Source organism: Oryctolagus cuniculus, chromosome X (genome assembly GCF_051225735.1).
Source record: "Oryctolagus cuniculus isolate XC-2025 breed Fujian yellow rabbit chromosome X, ASM5122573v1, whole genome shotgun sequence".
Taxonomy (NCBI): Eukaryota; Metazoa; Chordata; class Mammalia; order Lagomorpha; family Leporidae; genus Oryctolagus; species Oryctolagus cuniculus.
In genome coordinates this window covers 36,648,012-36,667,432 of record NC_142888.1, presented here as the reverse complement: position 1 = coordinate 36,667,432, position 19,421 = coordinate 36,648,012, and the positions used below count along the sequence as shown (strand labels likewise).

The 19,421-nt window shown below is 51.9% G+C and overlaps 1 protein-coding gene and 1 long non-coding RNA gene across 12 annotated transcripts in view; one reads left to right on the top strand and one right to left on the bottom strand.

Moving 5' to 3' along the window:
- The window catches only part of LOC138847725 (uncharacterized), a 37,131-nt gene extending 30,652 nt beyond the window's left edge, over nt 1–6,479 (bottom strand). For 3 of the 8 annotated variants that reach the window (XR_011385668.2, XR_016228279.1, XR_016228281.1), the window contains exons 1-2: nt 6,255–6,389; nt 5,935–6,073 (exon numbers count right to left, since the gene is read on the bottom strand). This is a non-coding gene — a long non-coding RNA (uncharacterized LOC138847725). Of the gene's footprint in view, nt 1–5,924; nt 6,074–6,225 lie in introns of all 8 variants that reach the window. The other 5 variants (XR_016228282.1, XR_016228283.1, XR_011385670.2 and 2 more) reach the window with 5 other exon arrangements.
- LOC138842970 (protein FAM156A/FAM156B) lies at nt 6,378–19,117 on the top strand. 4 transcript variants are annotated; one of them, XM_070067289.2, is made up of 2 exons: nt 6,378–6,506; nt 17,671–19,117. In XM_070067289.2, the coding sequence occupies exon 2, from the start codon at nt 17,790–17,792 to the stop codon at nt 18,444–18,446; it is 657 nt and encodes a 218-aa protein (XP_069923390.1). In that variant the 5' UTR covers nt 6,378–6,506; nt 17,671–17,789; the 3' UTR covers nt 18,447–19,117. The 4 variants fall into 4 exon arrangements, 3 of the variants coding, with proteins under 3 accessions (XP_069923390.1, XP_069923386.1, XP_069923387.1); XM_070067285.2 differs by lacking the exon at nt 6,378–6,506 and adding an exon at nt 6,565–6,727; XR_016228277.1 differs by lacking the exons at nt 6,378–6,506; nt 17,671–19,117 and adding exons at nt 6,589–6,727; nt 17,169–17,308.
- Nucleotides 19,118–19,421: the final 304 nt, after the last annotated feature.

Below are 19,421 nucleotides of genomic sequence, written 5' to 3'. Positions count from 1 at the left end.
CATTATTTAGAATAGGCCATAATCAAACTGGAAGTTCTCTCGTCCCTTCAGAGAAAGGTACCTCCTTCTTTGATGGCCTGTTCTTTCCACCAGGATCTCACTCACAGAGATCTTTCATTTAGGTCATTTCTTTGCCACAGTGTCTTGGCTTTCCATGCCTGAAAAGCTCTCATGGACATTTTAGCCAGATCCCAATGCCTTTAGGACTGATTCTGAGGCAAGAATGCTATTTAGGACATTTGCCATTCTGACTCTGCTGTGGATCCAACCCCTATGTTGGATTGTTCTTCTCTCTTTTTTAATTCTATCAATTATTATTTTTTTTTATTTTTATTTTTATTTTATTTTTTTTATTTTTGACAGGCAGAGTGGACAGTGAGAGAGAGAGACAGAGAGAAAGGTCTTCCTTTGCCGTTGGTTCACCCTCCAATGGCCGCCGCGGCCGGCGCGCTGCGGCCGGCGCACCGCGCTGATCCGATGGCAGGAGCCAGGAGCCAGGTGCTTTTCCTGGTCTCCCATGGGGTGCAGGGCCCAAGCACCTGGGCCATCCTCCACTGCACTCCCTAGCCACAGCAGAGGGCTGGCCTGGAAGAGGGGCAACCGGGACAGAATCCGGCGCCCCGACCGGGACTAGAACCCGGTGTGCCGGCGCCGCTAGGCGGAGGATTAGCCTAGTGAGCCGCGGCGCCGGCCCTCTATCAATTATTATTAGCAGACACTTGGTCTTATTTCTGTGATCCCGTTGACACTTAATCCTATTTTATGATCAGTTATTAACTTAAACTGATCACTCTAATGACCTAACTGCTTTTCTGGCTGCTTCCTTGTCTGTAGAAACAGGCTAGATATTTGCCTTTCCAGGTCTTCTAGAAATAACAATGGTCCACATGTGGTACACACTACAACCTCCATGGTCACGCTCCCTTAGGGGATATTCACACCATGCTGCATGTTAGGAGACACTTCAGCATGGTGGGAAGCAAGGCAGGGCCCCTGGGTGTCTACTGTGTACCCTTGAACCAGGCTGGAGGTTGGGGTTGTGCTGGTGGGACTGGTGTCCTTCCCATCTTTCATTTACAGGGTCACTGATGGCACAGAATATCTTGCCATGCTTCTACGGAGCCCTCCTCACCATGAGGTCCTCAGCCTGCATCCTGCCACGGTATCAAAACTGCGGCCACCATCAAAGAAGGAGGTACTTTTCTCTGAAGGGAGGAGAAAACTTCCACTTTGCTTATGGCCTTGTCTGAATACTGACGAAGCTTGTGGACTCAAAAGGCTTCCATAGCCTTGGCAGCTCATGTCAAAAGCCTTGGGTGATCACTGACATCATACATAAGAGTGTTACTTGTTAAATTAACAACAGGAGAGTCCAGTGCTGTGGCACAGCAGGTAAAGCTGACACCTGCAGTGCCAGCATCCCATATGGTTGCCGCTTCTAGTGCCAGCTGCCCCACTTCCAACTGACGTCTCTGCTATGGCCTGGGAAAGCAGAAGATGGCCCAAGTCCTTGGGCTCCTGCACCCACATGGGAGACCCTGAGGAAGCTCCTGGTTCCTGGCTCCAGATCACCGTAGCTCTGGCCATTGCAGCCACTGGGGCAGTGAACCAGCGGATGGAATGTTTTGACCAGATAGCGATAGGGCCAAGAGCTGTGCACAGACTTCAATATCAGAGGCTTGATTCACGAATAAACATCCACATACCCATGAAAGTAGGAAGATCAGATTTATTTATTTACAAAGACTCCTGTCTGGTAGAAACTTACATCCACAGCACCGGAATAAAGCATCACAGGCAACGCATGCAGCATTCAGGAAGCAATCGGTACCACCTTCATTGGTTTTTCTCCTTTTATATCCTTTCCTTATGTAATCCCTTACCTGACCTTAACCTTAGCAGTGCTTGCCAATCGGCCAGAGGCAAATGTTTTTAAAGTTGTCTGTGAATTGGCCTAGCCAGGGCCATATTCCCACAAATTTGATTAGAACATTGTTTGGAAGAACAGAGGGCACCCTCTATTCCCCAAACAGCCTCTGTGTTCACCCAAGGTTGTACAGACTTACCTCCTTATCTTGTTTACTTCTTGTCCTTGAGTTAAACTTTTTCCTTCTATTTTAACAGAACTTTTTCATTCTCTTTACATGGAAGACCTCTCTCTTTCCCTCTCTCTCTACGCCTCTCCTTCTCTCTCTGTGTAACTCTTTCAAATAAATAAAATCTTAAAAAAAAAAAGTAACTGTGCAGTAGCTTCCCACATAGGACCTCTGTCACCAATGAGTTGTATTGAGAGTTAATTGTAAAACTAGTTCTCAAACTGTGTGTGCGCAAACTGTTGAAATCTTTACTAGTATAGAGCTGGTCTTCTGCGTACAAAGTTAATTGAAAATGAATCTTAATGGAGAATGGGACTGAAAAGGGGAGAGGGAAGAAGAGGAAGGGTGGCAGTGTGGTTGGGAGGGTGGGTATAGGGGGAAGAATCACTATATTCCTGAAGTTGTACTTATGACATTTTTATTCCTTAAAAATCTATTTAAAACATAAATATATTCAAAAACAATAAAAACAAATTTAAATGAAAAAAAGAAACCAAACCTGTGGAACCATTACAAACTCAATATTCAGATACAATGAGGTTCCCAAAGAATTAAGGGGAGACCTACAATGTGCCCACCCTATTACTCTTGTCATTTAGACTGGTGCCTTTGTTATTTATTAATTTTACTGTACCAACACAAGGTATATAGCACATTTCATTATCTACACACACAGTGAAATGTTTATTCCAGTCAAGCAAACTGATCTGTCACTTCCCAGGTACTGTCATGCGTCCTATTCTCTCAAAGCCTTCACCAGAAAACCTTGGCAAGAGGCCAGCACTGTGGCACAGCCGGGTAAAGCTGCCGCCTGATGCCTGCATCCCATATGAGTGCCGGATGGTGTCCTTGCTGTTGACTTCCGATTCAGCCCCCTGATGCCCTGGGAAAAGCAGCAGAGGATGCCCCCAAGTGTTTGGATATCTCCATGTCTCCCTGCTACCCATGTGGGAGACCCGGATGAAGCTCCTAGCTCCTGGCTTCAGCCTGGCTCATCCCTTGCCATTCATTCCGGCCACCTGGGGAATCAACCAGTGGGTGGAAGATCTCTCCCATCCTGTCCCTCCCTCTATATAACTCGTTCAAACAAATTAATTCATTTAAAAAAAAAGGAAACCCTGTCAAATTGCACTGCACAATGTACCTGGAGACTGTATTTAATGTGCATCATGTGTTACTCAGTAAGAAATATCAAACCTGTCAAGTGTGCCTTCGATCGAAGTACTCCCCAGGTAAAACGGACACTGTTCTAAACATAGTGTGAAGCTGAAGGTACACAGGGATCTGGCAGATGAGACGGGCAGAAGAGCATTGCAGATAAACAGAACAGCACGTGGCAGGTTGCAGGAATCAGACAGAAACAAAGGGGGAGCAGAGGTTGTTGGATGAACAGGAAGTCGTTTGTTTGGTTTGCCCAGAAGACAGAGTGAGGGTGCAAAAGGATGCCAGCTCTGCTACAACTGAGCAGGCTGGGGTACTCAGGGCCAGGTGTACCCAGTCTAGGGGGCTGCACTCTTTGGTGTGAGCAGACCCTGCAGTCTCAGCAGGGGGGACAACACCCAGAGTCTGGAAACATTCCTCAGACAACGCCAGAGAATGGGGCCAGATGGGGTGCACTGTGGCAAAGCAGGTAAACCCCGCACCCTGCAGGGCCGGCATACCATATGGGCACCGGTTCCAGCCCTGGCTGCTCCACTTCAGATTCAACTCTCTGCTATGGCCTGAGAAAGCAGTAGAAGATGACCCAAGTACTTGGGCCCCTGCACCCGCATGGGAGACCCAAAAGAAGCTCCAGGTTCCTGGCTTGGGATTGGCACAGCTCCAGCCGTTGCAGCCAATTGGGGAGTAAACCAGCAGGTGGAAGATCTCTCTCTCTGCCTCTCCTTCTCTCTGTGTGTAACTCTGACTTTCAAATAAATCTTTGAGAGAGAGAGAGAATGAATGAATGTGTGGGAAGCACTCAAGATGGCCAGCAGGAAGATCAGCCAAGGAGGAAATGGTGGTGGTGGTGAAGGAGAGATGAGGGGGACAGAATCTGGGGGCTCCCTGTGGTGATGGAAAGCATGTAGATACCTTGCTTAAAAAAACTTCAGAGGTGGACTGACCAGGCCTCCAACTGGGGGTGGGAAAGGGGAGAGAGGCAGCAACCCTGGATGGCTACACATCGCTGGCCTAAGCAGCTAGGTAGAAGGTGGTGCCTTCATGCAGGCAGCCCACATGGACGAAGGGCCGCTGTGCAGAGGGAGGCTGGATGGATTCAGACTGTGACAGGCTGAGCGTTAACGGCTGTGAGACAAACACGTCTTCCCGCAGTGACCCTGGGGAGCTACACCTCTCTGTCCCAGAATCCTCACCTGTAATAAGAGACTGAGGATGACAGGGAAACATGACTAATCTGTTTCACTCGTTTAGTCCAGGAGAATGTTCTCTTTTTACAAAGGAGAATGGTGCCGCTTTTGATCAGGTACACCCCAGGTAATATGGGAATCTACTTTTCCATATACTGCCTTGCTTTTACAACATATCTGCTTTGAGTATTGTTACCAGAGGGTATGCATTGCCACTGCTAAACAGGGAAGTGACAAATAAGCAAATGCAAAATAATCCATGATTCCTGAAATGCGATGGGCCTGCGTTGTGATGCAGGGGTTAAGCTTTGCGTGGGGAAGCCAGCAGCCAGTTTAGGGGTCCCACTGCTCCGCATGCAATCCAGCTTCCTGCTAAACCCACCTGGGAGAGTGGCAGAGGATGGCGCTAGGGCTTGGGCCCCGGTGACTAACGTGGGACACCAGGATGGAGTTCCTGGGTCCTGGCTCTGCCCTGGCCCAGCCTTGATATTTGTAGCCATTTGGAGAGTGATCTCTCCTGCGCTCTCCCCTAACTTTCCAAAAAATGACAGAATCAATAAATCAGTCACCCTTCTCAAAACACACAGGTGTAGTAGGATGGCCCTTCAGGTGGTCTCAGGGAAACCTCTCCTGCTTTACACCCATCTTCCTCCTGGAGCTCCACCCTCCGCTCAGGGTATGGGGTAGGCCTTGGGCACCCAGCGTCTGTAACGCTGTCTTCTCGGAGGGCATCACCAGTGCCCCAAAGTTGTCTAGGACTCCTTGAGAGCAATCTGCCTGTGGCCTTGTCAGTTGGCTCAAGAGGCCTGCAGGAGAGCAGACAGGATAGAGCCAGCCTCGTGGATCGGGAAATGGGCCGCGAAGCCTGTGCAACAGAGAGAGGAAGCCTCCCACGCGGGGATTGGAATCAAGGCTCCACCACTTATTCCCTTAGGCAGACCACCTGACTTCCCTGCGGCTCCCTTATCTCATCTGTCAAAGAGGAGGAAGACTCGCTCCCTGGGATAATTAAATCAGCTGCGCCTCCTTCATGTAGCTCTGAGAACGCTGCCTCCTGAAATCTGCAAAGCGCTGTTCCGGCCTCAGTTCCCTCCACGGAGAGAGCAAAGTGCTCTCCGACCCATGGCGCTGCATGGACAGGCGTCAGAGACGTCTTGCTCAATGGAATCTTGTCGAGAATGTTGAACTGAGTACCTGACAGCTGAAACGAGCCACGGTGGAAACGTCTCTGCACCCGCTCCTGCTGTGGGAAATGGCCGAGCACAAAGGACCAGCTCCCTCACGGGAATTCAGACAAGCCTGGCTGTCCACCCACCTCACCACTCCACAAACCTCGGGGACGAAGGAGCCTCCCACCCTGCTCTGTCTCACCACCGAATCACTTGCACTGGAAGTGTATCCTCGGGTAACTACGAAGTTCAGCTGAGACCACTGCCGATTACCGACCCGCCCCCCGCCCCAATAACTGTGTGCATCGTACCTTTTCCTACCTCTGGAAATTAAAAAGGCAAAGCCACCCCGCCCAGACACTGCTCTCCAGATCGGAAGCGCTGTCCCTATTCCTGCAGCCTGGATAAATTCAATTGCTTCATCGCTGGGTTTTCATCCTTCCCGTTATGCTAATGGCACCTGTGCACAAGCAATTAGTTATAAATAAGCAAGGAGCAGGCATGGGCCCTCCCGTACACGGTCTAGACCGGACCTATCCAGCCCGTCGCGCAGAAGGCGGCCTCCTCCAATCTCAGCCCAGCTCCCACGGGCCCCCTCCTCCCCGAAGTCACCTCCCCTGCCCGGAATCTCTTCCCACGACCTCAGGAAGCATCCGCGCGTCCACACACCAGGCTCCTGGGACAGCCGCCGGGCTGCTGCCGAGAGCGGCGATCTCACCGCCTGCCCTCCGTGCAGCCCGGGCGGACGCCGCTGGCCGCGGGCCGCAGCAACGCACCTACGGGTCCCGCACAGGAGCCCACCGTCCCGCCCTCCTGCTTCCAGCCGAACGTCCGGCTTCTCTCGGGCGTCGCACCCCTCTGACGCAGGAAAGACCCGCAGACGCCTCTGCACGGTGCGGCCTCTCTAGGCGGGTGGCGGAGGGCTCGTCTCGGTGGTCTTAACCCTCCCTTGTCCCGCGCCGCACTGCGTTCGCCGCGCACTGGAGGCGCCGGCGCGCTGGTGTCTGCATGGCGGGAGCTGCTCCGGAGAAAGAACGCGCGTGAGAGAGCCCGAGACAGAGACAGAGAGAGCATGGACCCGAGAGCGACAGAGACATGGAGACAGAGAGACGGAGTGAGAAAGGGGGAGGGAGAGAGATTCAGAGAGAGACCGAGGGAGCCCGAGCGCCCCAGAGACCGACGCTCGGGCGGGGGTGGGGAGAGACTGGGGGCAGAGACTGGAGCGGGTGGGACAGTCGCTCGGAGGCCCAGAGACAGAGCGCCTGAGACACAGGGGCAGCAAGGATCTTGTAGAACAGGCCAGGTGTGCGTTGGTGTCGTGGGCCCACAGCCTCTGGGGCACCCGGGAGGGAGCTCTCCAAGCGTACGGAGGTTTTCCTGTGCGCCCACCACTTGTGCGCGGCGGAATGGCGGTTGTCCTATCTGCTTGTGGCGTATTTGTCTCTCGCTAGCTGGGGCTCGGCGGGGTTGAGCAGAGGAGCAGTGGGCAGTGCTGAGCACCCGGGATGTAGCTGGCTAGAGCCAGTGTGCAACAGGTTCAGAAATCGTGCTTCCTTGGCTCCCCATCCCCCCAGCAAGTCTCCCTCCCCGGGGTCTAATACAAAACCACTGGCTTGGTTTCTAGGAAAATGAGAGACACTCTAGGGCTGGAGCGAGAGAGGTGGGTCGCGATATGACAACACAAATGCTTTACGTAGACCGTGTGATTCCTGCGTTGCCCTGCAATAGCTGACGTTGTCGGGGTCGCTCAGGGTAGCCTATGCGGGGAAGTAGGCACCCAGGCCTGTCCGGATTGCTGAACTCGGCAGGTGCCCAGACAGGCGCCTCCTAGGAGTGGTGCTACCCGTGCGGTTCAGTGTAGCAGTTGTTCTCCTGTCCCTGTGGTAGGAATAATTCTCAGTGGGTGAGCTGATACAGTGGAGAGCTCCACGTAGGTTTCTCTAAATCCACAGAATGTTTCCAAGTCTCTGCTCCCCACCCCATCCAGCACAGTATCAATGAAGGCAGCGCCCAAATTCGGCCCTTCATGGTGTCTAGCTGTCATCACACCAGCTGTGTCTCAGCTGGCAATGACGCAAGGGGAAGGAGGGAATGCGGCAGGTGCTCTGCTCAAATTCTGTCCCATCAAGAGCTGCAGAACGTGGTGTCTTCTATCCCCCATTCTATTAGCACCTGTCTACACCCGTGTAGTCCCACTCACCCCGCTTTATCCCATTCCTGGGACCACCTGTTACTTCCCCAGATCTCTCAGCGCCGAGCAGTGGATGCTCAGGAACGCTCAGTGGCTAAATAGAGCCACCCAGTCAGGTTGTTTTGCTCCTAGGTGACAGGTGTTGATGTCCCTCAGGCCGACATCAGTATCACACAAGGTGTCAACACAGTGATCCATGACCTGGGCTGAGTCCACCTGAACTCTGCACTCCCAGCTGGAGGCTTTCTCCTTGTCCCTCCTCTTGCTGCTTAGGCTTCTCCTCCTCTTTCTCTCCTCCCCCCACTGCCCCCTCCTTACTCCCTCCCACTGCTTCTCTCCTGCGCACCTGCCTGTCGCCTCGAATGCATGCGGCAGGCTTCCTTCTCCTCTTCCTGTTCTTCCACACGAAAGTGGGCATCCCCGGGTGTTCACCGAATTCCATGTTTTGTGGTGAAGCCGTCAGGAAGAGTCTGCCCTCTGTTCCGCACCCATAGGACGGGGGTGTCTGGGGAGGCCTCTGAAACACAGCATACGTGAGAGCCAGGCGCAGATCCAGCTCTTTGGCTAACCTGCATGGCTTTGCGTGGCAAAGACAGGGCCTCCTTGCTCCCTAGCAATTGCACAAGGCTGGGGGCACAGTTTTTGGCATGCAGCCAACTGCAGAGCCCTCCCTTCCTTTTACCACTGTGCCATTTCTGGGAAACACTCACTCTGCTGTGGGATTAATATGATTGAAGGAAGTCTCTTTCTCTGAACTACAATAAGCTCACTTCGTGGGGGGGGGGGGAGGGGTAGGTATTTCACACCGTTAGGAAAAGTTGTAGAAAGTGTCCTGTGTCCCTGGTTAGTTATCCAAATGCATCCAAATGCCTCTAGTGCTCATCACCCAGGCATAGCTGGCACTCACTGGCTTAGCTGTTGACATTCTCCACACCCACAATAGAACGCAAGCTGATGAGGGCTCGGGACATTCCGCGTCTTTTGTGCAGCACTGCTGGCACTGAGACCAGCACCTGGGGGAGAGTAGGTGCCTGCTGTGTCAGTCTCCTGCTCCCTGCACCAGCCCTGGTCGGCTCCCAGTGACAGGCATCCTAACTGAACTGTGTCCCTCAGCATCCCAGCTCAGGCCCCTTGGCAGGCTGAGCGTCCAGAGCAGAAGCGTCTCCCACCAAGGGTGTGCACCTGGGCAATGGCCGTCCTGTCATGGAATCTTCCTCGTACTGCTTGTGTGTCCCTAGGGCCAGCACGTGGCCTCTCGATACAGTCATCTCCTCCATGCAGTGTGGGAAAGCACAGATTCTGCAGGGCCAACACGCTGAGTGATTGCATCTAAGGCCCAGATGCTTCCTTCAGTGGATGGCAGCATAAAGACAGGCATCTCACACTGGATGGCTCCATCCCACTTGGCTCCACGTCTGTGCACATCGTGTGGGGCAGCCTCTGGCTTGGCACGTGGCCCAGGACAGCTACACAGAGCGTGTAGTTTGCTGTTGCTCTTGTGTGGCACGGAAGTCCTCCATTTCTGGCCCCAGGTTTGTCCCCAAACCTCTCTCCCTCTGCTGCAGATGTCAAAGCGTTCAGTCATACCCAGTTCCATCGTGGGCCAGGCCAATGACTTGTGCCCCAGATTCTTCACTTGCAAAATGTTAGTCACCTTTGTTGTTTGTTGGGGAACCTCGCTGAGATAGTCGGTTGAAACACTTAGCTCAGGGTACTGCCGTGTGGTGCAGCAGATGAACCCAAAGCCCGCAACATCAACATCCCTTATCAGAGAGCCAGTTAGACACTTGGCTACTCTGTTTCTGATCATACTTCCTGCTAATGCACCTGGGAAGGCAGCAGAAGGTGGCCCAAGATCTTGGATCCCTGGTACCCACGTGGGAGACCCAGATGGAGTTCCTGGCTCCTGGCCCAGTCCAGACCGCATCTGGGGAGTGAACCAGCAGTTGGAAGCTTTCTTTATCTCACCCTCCCCCTCTGTCACTCTGCCTTTCAAAGAAATAAAATGAAACACATAGGTCACAATACCTTGCTTGTGGCAGAAACTGAGTGACCAGAAGTCATTTTCTGGGATGCCTCTTTCAGTCCCCACAGCCAGGTGAGCCACATGGTTTATGACAACGTGTAAGTGTATTTAGATTGCACTGCAGAAAGGTGCATACTGTGGGCATGTTCATGGGGGTCGCCAGAGAGACAGACCAATAGGAGAGCTATGTGCCTCTACATATCCTTCCCTCTCTAGCTACTCAGAGATTGAGTTAGTGTGAGGATTTGGCTCATGTGATTATGGCTACTGACAAAGCCCAAATGCAGAGGGCCAGTGGAACGGCTGGAAATTCAGGTGAGTTAATGTTGCAGTCTTTTTTGTTAAGATTTATTTATGTTTGAGAGACAAAGTTAGAGAGAGAGGGAGAGGTCTCCCATCCACTGGTTCACTCCCCAGATGGCCAAAATGGCCACCGCTGGGCAGATCCAAACCCAGGGGCCAGGAGCTTCTTCTGGGTCTCCCAATCATGTGTGGAGCCCCAAGCACTTGGATCATCTTCTACTGCTTTCCCAGGCCACCAGCAGGGAGCTGGATTGCAAGTGGAGCAGCTGGGATTCCAGCTGGCACCCATATGGGATCCCAGCACTGCAGGAAGAGGCTAAGCCTACCGCAGCATTGCGCCTGCCCCCATGTCTTCAGTGCCAGGTCTGCAGGCAGGCCGGCAGGTGGGAAGCACAGCAGGGGTCTATCTGGCAGCCTTGGTCCCAGTTGCTTCCCCCTTCAGAGCCTGTCTTGTTCTGGGAGCCCTCACCTGACCAGAAGCCCATCCATGTTATGCAGCGTACCGTCCTTTCCTGAAAATCAGTGCCTTGTCAATGCTCATCAGATCCTCCACCGCAGAGTCTGGACCGGGCTGGATGCCGGGCCTCCTGGCCTAGCTGAGGTGCCCATCAACATGAACCATCACAGCCGGGCAGCAGTACGGCCAGGGACGAAGTCATCTCCCAAACCTAAGCTTTGGCCAATAACCGTCTGGGTTCAGTCATGTCCACTTGCGCTGTTCCCCACTTCAGAAGGAGCGGCACATGACGAGGGCAGGGAAGTCAGACTGACTGCACGCGTAACCCTCCCTGCCAATGGGGGACATGGCTAGGCCTCGTCGGCCTCGATGCCTCTGGAAGGGTGGTGAGAGTGGGTGGAGACGGTCGTGCTGGGCATAGAGATAGGACGGGGAAATGGTTCACTTCCCACGACTGATGGGCGGAGGGAAACGAGGCATTAAAATGGGGTCAGTCAGGCGGGAGTGAGGTGTCTCAGGTCTCAAGCGTTTCTCCGCGAAACAGCATGGGTAGAATCCTTGGCTTTCGCTGAGTGGCCGCGGCAGGAATAAGGATCATCCCGAGAGTCTGTGACAAGTGGAGACTGCTTGGGAGGTAACTGGGCTAAGATCACGTTCCAAAGGTTTCACGCGAAAGTGTTGGTTTACGACAAGGATGGCCCATGGGATGTAACTGGGCCGAGTATTTGGAAACCTACATGGCAATGACAGAGATGGTAAGAGACCCTCTTTGGGGATGTATGAGTTTGTGTGCACGCATAGCCAGGTCACAGGACTCCATGGTTCCAATATTGCTGTTTCCTGCCCCGGCACCTGTTGATCACCACAGTTTGATGAAAAAACATTTCTGAGTTCCAGGACCCCCTCAGGAAAAGCAGTGCGTTCATGGTTCCCAGGTTTGCTGAAAGAAGAGAGTCTGGGCTGCTGATCTAAACTTTCAGTGGAGCTTTTGTATCTTGCTTTTTATTCAGTCATGCACAGTGTGTTCCCAGGAAGCACACCGAGAGAGGTCCTTCCTGCAGAATCCACTGGTGGGTTTTTGCTCTTAACATGCAGTGAGATTGAGTTGTTTGCTTTTGCGGTACGGTGCATTGAGATTTAGACACGCGGAGGTTTGTGTAGGCACCCCAGAGTCTGGATCCCAAACCGTCCCTTCAGCCCGAGCACTCCCTGGAGCTACCCTGAGCAGTGACAGCCACTTCCCCTTAATTTAGCTCGGGAAACGCGATCTCTCCCTCTTCACTGTAGCCTTGGTTTGGGGACTGGGCAGGACGTTGGCCTTTGCTCCGATTGCGGTGATTATGAATAGGGCTGCTTGGAGCGTTCACCCACAGGCTGCTTGGAGCGTTCACCCACAGGCTTTCGTGTGAACCCACGTGTTCCTTTCTCTAGGGTACACACCCTAGAGTGGGATTGCTGCCCAGAAGGTCTGGTTAGCTGGAAACAAAGTGTCAAACAGGATCTCCTTGTGGCTGTGCTGTTTCACTTGCCCACCAGCAGGGGGAGCATTCCTGTGGCTCAGCCTGTTGGCCAGCCCTTGCTCCTGGGAGTTCTTGCCATTTCAGCCATTCTGGGGGCAGCCAGGGGCTGTCTGATCATGGGTAGAGTTTGCCTTTTCCTGACGCTCAGTCACACGGAGCGTCGCTTCATGTGCTCCAGGTCTGTTTCTTCCCCATTTCTCACGGGCTTCTCTGTTTCCTTACCGTTGAGTTGAAAAATGCCTTCTAAATGTGTTCTAGATAACAGGCCTTTAGGAATCTGTGATTCACAAACATTTTCTCCTAATGTGTAGCTTCCCCTCTGGTTCTCCTAACACTCTGTCACATTCACAGCAACCTTGTAAAGGTTTAGTGATAAATTCCAATTTATCCTTTTTTTTCTATTATGGACATTGCTATAGGCATCATGTCCAAGGCTGGCCATTCCTCAAGCCTCAAAGACATTCTCCTAAGGTTTTTTCTTTTGTTAAATATTTGTTTATTCGTTTTATTTTATTTTTCTAACTTTTATTTAATGAATATAAATTTCCAAAATAGAGCTTATGGATTACAATGGCTTCCCCCCCATAACGTCCCTCCCACCCGCAACCCTCCCCTTTCCCACTCCCTCTCCCCTTCCATTCACATCAAGATTCATTTTCGATTCTCTTTATATACAGAAGATCGGTTTAGCATACATTAAGTAAAGATTGCAACAGTTTCCTCCCACACAGAAACATGAAGTGAAAAATACTGTTTGAGTACTAGTTATAGCATTAAATCTCAATGTACAGCACACTAAGGACAGAGATCCTACATGAGGAGTAAGTGCACAGTGACTCCTGTTGTTGACTTAACAAATTGACACTCTTGTTTATGGCATCAGTAATCACCCTAGGCTCTTGTCATGAGCTGCCAAGGCTATGGAAGCCCCCTGAGTTCACCGACTCTGATCATATTTAGACAAGGCCATGGTCAAAGTGGAAGTTCTCTCCTCCCTTCAGAGAAAGGTACCTCCTTCTTTGATGACCCGTTCTTTCCACTGGGATCTCACTCGTGGAGATCTTTCATTTAGGTTTTTTTTTTTTTTCACAGTGTCTTGGCTTTCCATGCCTGAAATACTCTCATGGGCTTTTCAGCCAGATCCGCATGCCTTAAGGGCTGATTCTGAGGCCAGAGTGCTGTTTAGGACATCTGCCATTCTATGGGTCTGCTGTGTATCTCACTTCCCATGTTGGATCGTTCTCTCCCTTTTTTATTCTATCAGTTAGTATTTCCAGACACTAATCTTGTTTATGTGATCCTTCTGACTCTTAGTCCTATCATTATGATCAATTGTGAACAGAAATTGATCACTTGGATGGATCACTTTGATGGCATTGGTATATGCCACCTTGATGGGATTGAATTGGAATCCCCAAGTATGTTTCTAACTCTACCGTTTGAGGTAAGTCAGCTTGAGCATATCCCGAATTGCACATCTCTACCCTCTCTTACTCCTTGTTTATTTGTTTTAAAGAGCTACGGTCAGAGAGAGGGAGACAGAGAGAGATCTTCCTTCCAGTGGTTCATACCCCAAATGGCTGTAATGCCCAGGGCTAGGCTAGGCCAAAGCCAGGAGCTTCATCCGGGTTTCCTAAGTGGATAGCACTTGGGCCATCTTCCCTTGCTTTCTCCCAGGTGCATTAACAAGGCTTAGGATCCTGAGGTGAGCAGATGGTGCCCATCTGGGATGCCAGCATTGCAAGCAACAGCTTTATGCACTGTGGCACCCATCTAGGTTGACAACATTGCAAGCAACAGCTTTATGGACTGTGGCACCCATTTGGGATGCCAGCATTGCAGGCAACAGCTTTATGGACTCTGGCACCTATTTGGGATTCCAGCATTGCAGGCCACTGCTTTATGCACTTGGCTCCCATCTGGGAAGGGAGCATTGCAGGCAACAGCTTTATGCTGTGGGCTGCACGTTTGGGATGCCAGCATTGCAGGCAACGCATTTATGCATTATACCACAAAGCTGGCCCCTCGTATGGTTTCTTCTAAAAATTCATTATCATACCTTTGACATTGAGATCTGGAACTCATTTTAGTCAACTGCATATTAATTATGTGGTTCTGGTTCAGTCTCTTGCATATGGTTGGTTATACAACACCATTTGGTGAAGACTTCCCTTTCTTTTTCTCCCAGCACCCTTCTTGTCCCAAACTCCCATGATTTTATTTGTGTGTGGGTGTGTGTATTCATACACTCTCTGTTTGGCCACTGAAACTTACAGCTACGCCATATCAAGTCAAATTGTCTTAAGAAAAGATTTATTTATTCATTTCAAGGTCAGAGTTACAGAGAGAGGAGAGACAGAGAGAACATGCATCTGCTGGTTCACTCTCCAGATGGCTGCAACAAGCAGGCTGGGCCAGGCCAGAGCCTTAACCAGGAGCTTCCTCTGCGTCTCCAACATGGGTGCCGTTTTCTGTTTTCCGCTGCTTTTCCAAAGCCATTAGCAGGGAGCTCAATAGGAAGTGGAGCAGCTGGGACATGATTCTGCACACACACAGCACGGGATGCCAGCATCCCAGGTGGCAGCTTTATTTGCTCTGCCGCGCCAACACGCCAAGACAGCTTTTTGATTACTGCAACCTCATGGCCAGCCCACAACATGATGTCTACTAGCACACTTTTCTGTTTCTAATTTGTAAGTCCATATGAATTGTGGAATTGGTTGCTATCTCTATACAAACTCCCTTAAGAGACTTTGATTGGCATCACCTTGATTCTTTTTTTTTTTTTTTTTTTTTTTTTTGGACAGGCAGAGTTAGGCAGTAAGAGAGAGAGAGAGAGACAAGAGAAAGGTCTTTCTTTTCCATTGGTTCACCCCCCAAATGGCCACTATGGCCGGCACTGCGCCAATCCGAAACCAGGAGCCAGGTGCTTCCTCCTGGTCTCCCATGCGGGTGCAGGTCCCAAGCACCTGGGCCATCCTCCACCACCTTCCCGGGCCACAGAAGAGAGCTGCACTGGAAGAGGAGCAACCGGGACAGAATCCGGCACCCCAAGTGGGACTAGAACCAGGGGTGCCGGGGCTGCAGGTGGAGGAGTAGCAAAGTAAGCGCACCTTGATTCTACAGATCAGCTTGGAGGTCACTGACTATGTCCCCCCTGTTGATTGTTCCAGGGAAGGAGCACATTGTTTCTCTCCAGTAGAGGATCTTCTTTCTTTTTTCTTTTAAGGATTTATTTTATTTATTTGAAAGACACAGTTACAGAGAGAGAGAGGTCTTCCATCCGCTGGTTCATTCCCCAAATGGCGGCAACCACTGGAGCTGAGTTGATCCGAAGCCAGGAGCCTTCCCCGGGTTGCCCATGCGGGTGCACAGGCCCAAGGACTGTACTGCTTTCCCAGACCATAACAGAGAGCTTGATTGGAAGTGGAGCACCCAGGGCTCGAGCCGGCGCCCATATGGGATGCCAGTGCTGCAGGCTAGGGCTTTAACTCTCTGGGCCACAGCACCAGCCCCTGGGGGGTCTTCTTTCATTAGCCTTTTATACTTGGTAGCATACAGGTCCAGTATGTTCATTTTATCTGTAACTGTTTCATTGTGTGGGAGGGCTGTGATATATAGGGCTTTTTTAGCTTTACATTTCCAGGTCCTCGTCTGGTTTTCCATGTGCTGACTTGTCTCCTGTATCCGTCCTAAACGGGTCTCTTTGTTCCAGGGGATTTGAGGGTGATGGCTGGGGGCTCGTTGGCAGCAATCGTGAGATCTATGAGCAGGGGCACTTTGCTTTCTTACCGTCTCACTCGTATGCATGATGGCACCATCGAGGACCTCCCGCTTGCAGTGGAATAGCCACGGTGAGAGTGGACATCCTTGCCCGTCCTCAGCCTTAGGGAGAAAGCACTCACTCTTTGCCCACTTCCGGGATGTTATCTGTCTGTTTTTCTGTACACACGCTTAAAGAGGTTCTGAAGTTGTCTTCTAACCCCACAGTGGTAGAGCTTTTGTTCATCGTGCATTTTGAGTCTTATCAAGTGGATTTTCTGTGGATCTTGAACCGTCCTGTCCTCTTCTTCATCTCTCAGTCTGTGCATTCTGTTGATTGATCCTCCGTTGTTGAAAGAGCAGCCCTTGCATTCCAGGAGTGACACCCACTTCTTTCTGGGCCTTTTCCTATATTGATGGAACAAACTACTAGTCTCTTTTTGAAGAATCCTGTGCTAAGGTCGGTGGAAATACTAAGTTCCACTTTTCTTGGTATCAGGGTAATGGTACCCATATGGAATCATTAGGGAGTGCTCCCTCTGCTTTGTCTTGGTGCAGAAATCATGTATGGAATTGGTGTTCTTTCTTCATATGCTGTCTGGCAGAAATTCCGGGGGGGGGGGGGGGTCTAGGCTCTCAGATCTTTTAGCAAAGGCTTTTAACTCACTCCCAAGTCACTTTTTGTAAAACTCATGGGCCTGGGTCTGGCACTGTGGCATAGTGGGTAAAGCCGCTGCCTTCAATGCCGGCTTCTGATATGGGCGCCAGTTCGAGTCCTGGCTACTCCATTTCCTATCCAGCTCCCTGCCATAGCCTAGGAAAGCAGTGGAAGGTGGCCCAAGTCCATGGGCCTCTGCACCCTCATGGGAGACCCAGAAGAAGCTCCTGGCTCCTGCCTTCAGATAGGCCCAGCTCCTGTAGTTGCAGCCACTTGAAGAGTGAACCAGCAAGTGGAAGACCTCTCTCTCTCTCTACATCTCTCTGCCTCTCGCCCTCCATATCTCCCTGTCCTCTCTGTAAATCTTCCTCTCAAATAAATAAAAAAAATACTAAAAAATATCAGTATTTAGAAAAAAAGACATGGGCCTGTGAACACTGTCTCGTCTTGGGTCAGTTTGGGTAGCTGACACGTCTCAAGTCATTGGGAACCTGGTCCTTCTCTGTTGTTTTCCCTGCTAGTCGTGAACAGCTGTATCAGTTATGTTGATCATTTAAAGAACCAGCTTTTAGCTTGATTGGGATTCTCTATTTTTTCTCATTGTAATCTCTTCATTTTTACTCCTGTTTCCATTAAAGAAAATGCTCACTTATACACTATGGCAGTTTGGAGGTCATTCGCCCAGGCACACCAACCTTTTTGACGAGATGCAAAGCCAAGAGCGCTGAGGGTGGAAATGTTCAAGGCTGCTTGTGTCCTGGACACAAATGCTGAGTGCGTAGTGAAAGTTGGCTTTCTGTAAGTGTGTGAGTGTGGACGACAAGAACACATTCCTCACCCAGTAATCTTAAGATTACGCTGCAGAATGGGTGGGGAAAATCAGCAAGGAATTAACGTCAATGACTGCGTCATTTTGTGCGGCTGGACACGTGGATACGGTAATTGCTGTCACTTCGAAAACCTTTATTGGGTGCCGTAGCACTCTAAGCTCCCGAGGAGCAGGATTCCTGTCGTGCTCAGAAGCAGCCAGGGAGTGGGTGTCGTTATGCCCACTTTCCGCACAGGAAGTGCACGGGCAGCAGCCTACCGTGAGATGTGTAATGGTGCTTTTCTTTCTCCTTTTGCTACCCTTTGCTGCAGCCCTGCCTCTTCTGGCCACACATCTGCCCTGCTACCTTCCAGCTGTTTGAGAACCTACAGCCTGACCTCCCTGTCTACACTCGCGGGCTGGGTAGAGCTCCAGCTTGGACTCGACCTCCATGGATCCACTCCAGAATTGGAGTCCAGGGTTTGCTGCTGACGCCTCCCCGATGGCCATGGCAGAGACTTCCGCGGACAGCAGAGCCGCCTCTCAGCCGCCCTCCGCAGAGCAGCTCGTGTGGGGCCTGGGGAACATGAACCCCGGTGCCGGCCCTGATCTGCCTGTGCCGCCGCCGGCGGGGCTGCCGCAGCAGCAGTACAGGGAGGCGAAGACCCAGCAGAGGCGGTACGAAAGGCTGCCGCCCCCGCAGGGCAAGAAAGAGCTCCTGGGGCACATAAGACGGAGGCACCGCGACCACAGGGCACCTTATCCGGCCTCACAGGAAGCCAAACTCTCTCCCTCGGGTGACAGACCTCAGAATCGGTTCCACTGTGAATGTCGCTACTGCCAGAGCAATGGGCCGAATACGTCCGGGTTATCTGGGGAGAGGGGTGGGGCCTCGTGGGAGACCCTAGTGCAGGGCCTCAGTGGCTTGAGCCTCAGCCTGGGGACCAGCCAGCCTGGCTTTCTGCCTGAGGGGTCCCTGCAGCAGCAGCAGCAGCAGCAGCGGCAGCAGGAGGAGGAGGAGCGAGAGGAGAAGTGCCAGGCCGAGAGGCAGCAGGAAAGCAAGAGGATGTTCCAGAGGCTGCTGAAACAGTGGCTAGATGAGAAATGAGCCGCTCATCCTCACGGGACGGGAACCTGAAAGGGTCCAGACATAGAAGCTGTCCTGCCAGTCCTGGGTATGGGTCCTCCTTGGGGACCAAGCAAGGGGCCACAGTGGGAGGGGACCAAGACCTGTGTTGTGTGTGGAAACCCTGAGAGATCCAGTCCCGGGAAGGGCCTACTCTGCCCTGCCTGTCACGTGTGGAGCAGGTGGAGGCATTCCGTGCAAGAGGCACTGCATGCCAGTGGTCTGACCTCATCCGCTGCGGCCCCCGTGATGTGTGTGTCCCTTTTCCACTCCGGATCTCCGTCTTCCCTCCCGCCTTGTCAGATAGAAGCTGTGCGTGTAGAGTGAACCCCTCGTTGATGTCCTTGTGCCCTGTGCCGTGTTATCCACTTCCCCGAGAAGCAGCACTAGGTGTGTTGACGTGCACCATGCTGCACTGGGATCCGGGATCAGGAATCTGACACTAAACAAGGAGTGGGGAAGGGGCGTGAAATTGGAACTTGGTGGTTCCCTGTTGTATTTCTGCGTGTGCACTTTTATGATGACGACATGCTAAATGTATCCAAACCATTTCCTGCTCCTTAACCATCCAATAGCATTCTCCCTCACTGCAGTTCCTTTCTGGGTATCTCACCGTCAATACCGAATAAATAGAACGCAGGCTTCTTTGTCAACCCCGGCTGTGTCTTCTTAGATCTGAGCTCACCACCTTTCATTCCCACCTGTACATCAGAGTGTGTCAGGAGGAGCTCCGCATGGTGGGTTGTGGAACTGGGAGGAGGGCAGGCGCCAGCAAACCCCTCAAGTCCCGGTCTGCGGCCACGAGATGAGACCAGCGGCCACGGCAGCGAGGCAGTGCCACTGGCAGTGAGTGCTCCTGCTGCAGGGGAGTTGCACGCAGAGAGCACGCCCCCAGGAGGAGGGGCTGCGGGCTGGGGCTGCTGGCCTGGCTGAGGCCCACGGGCATCTCCATGGTGA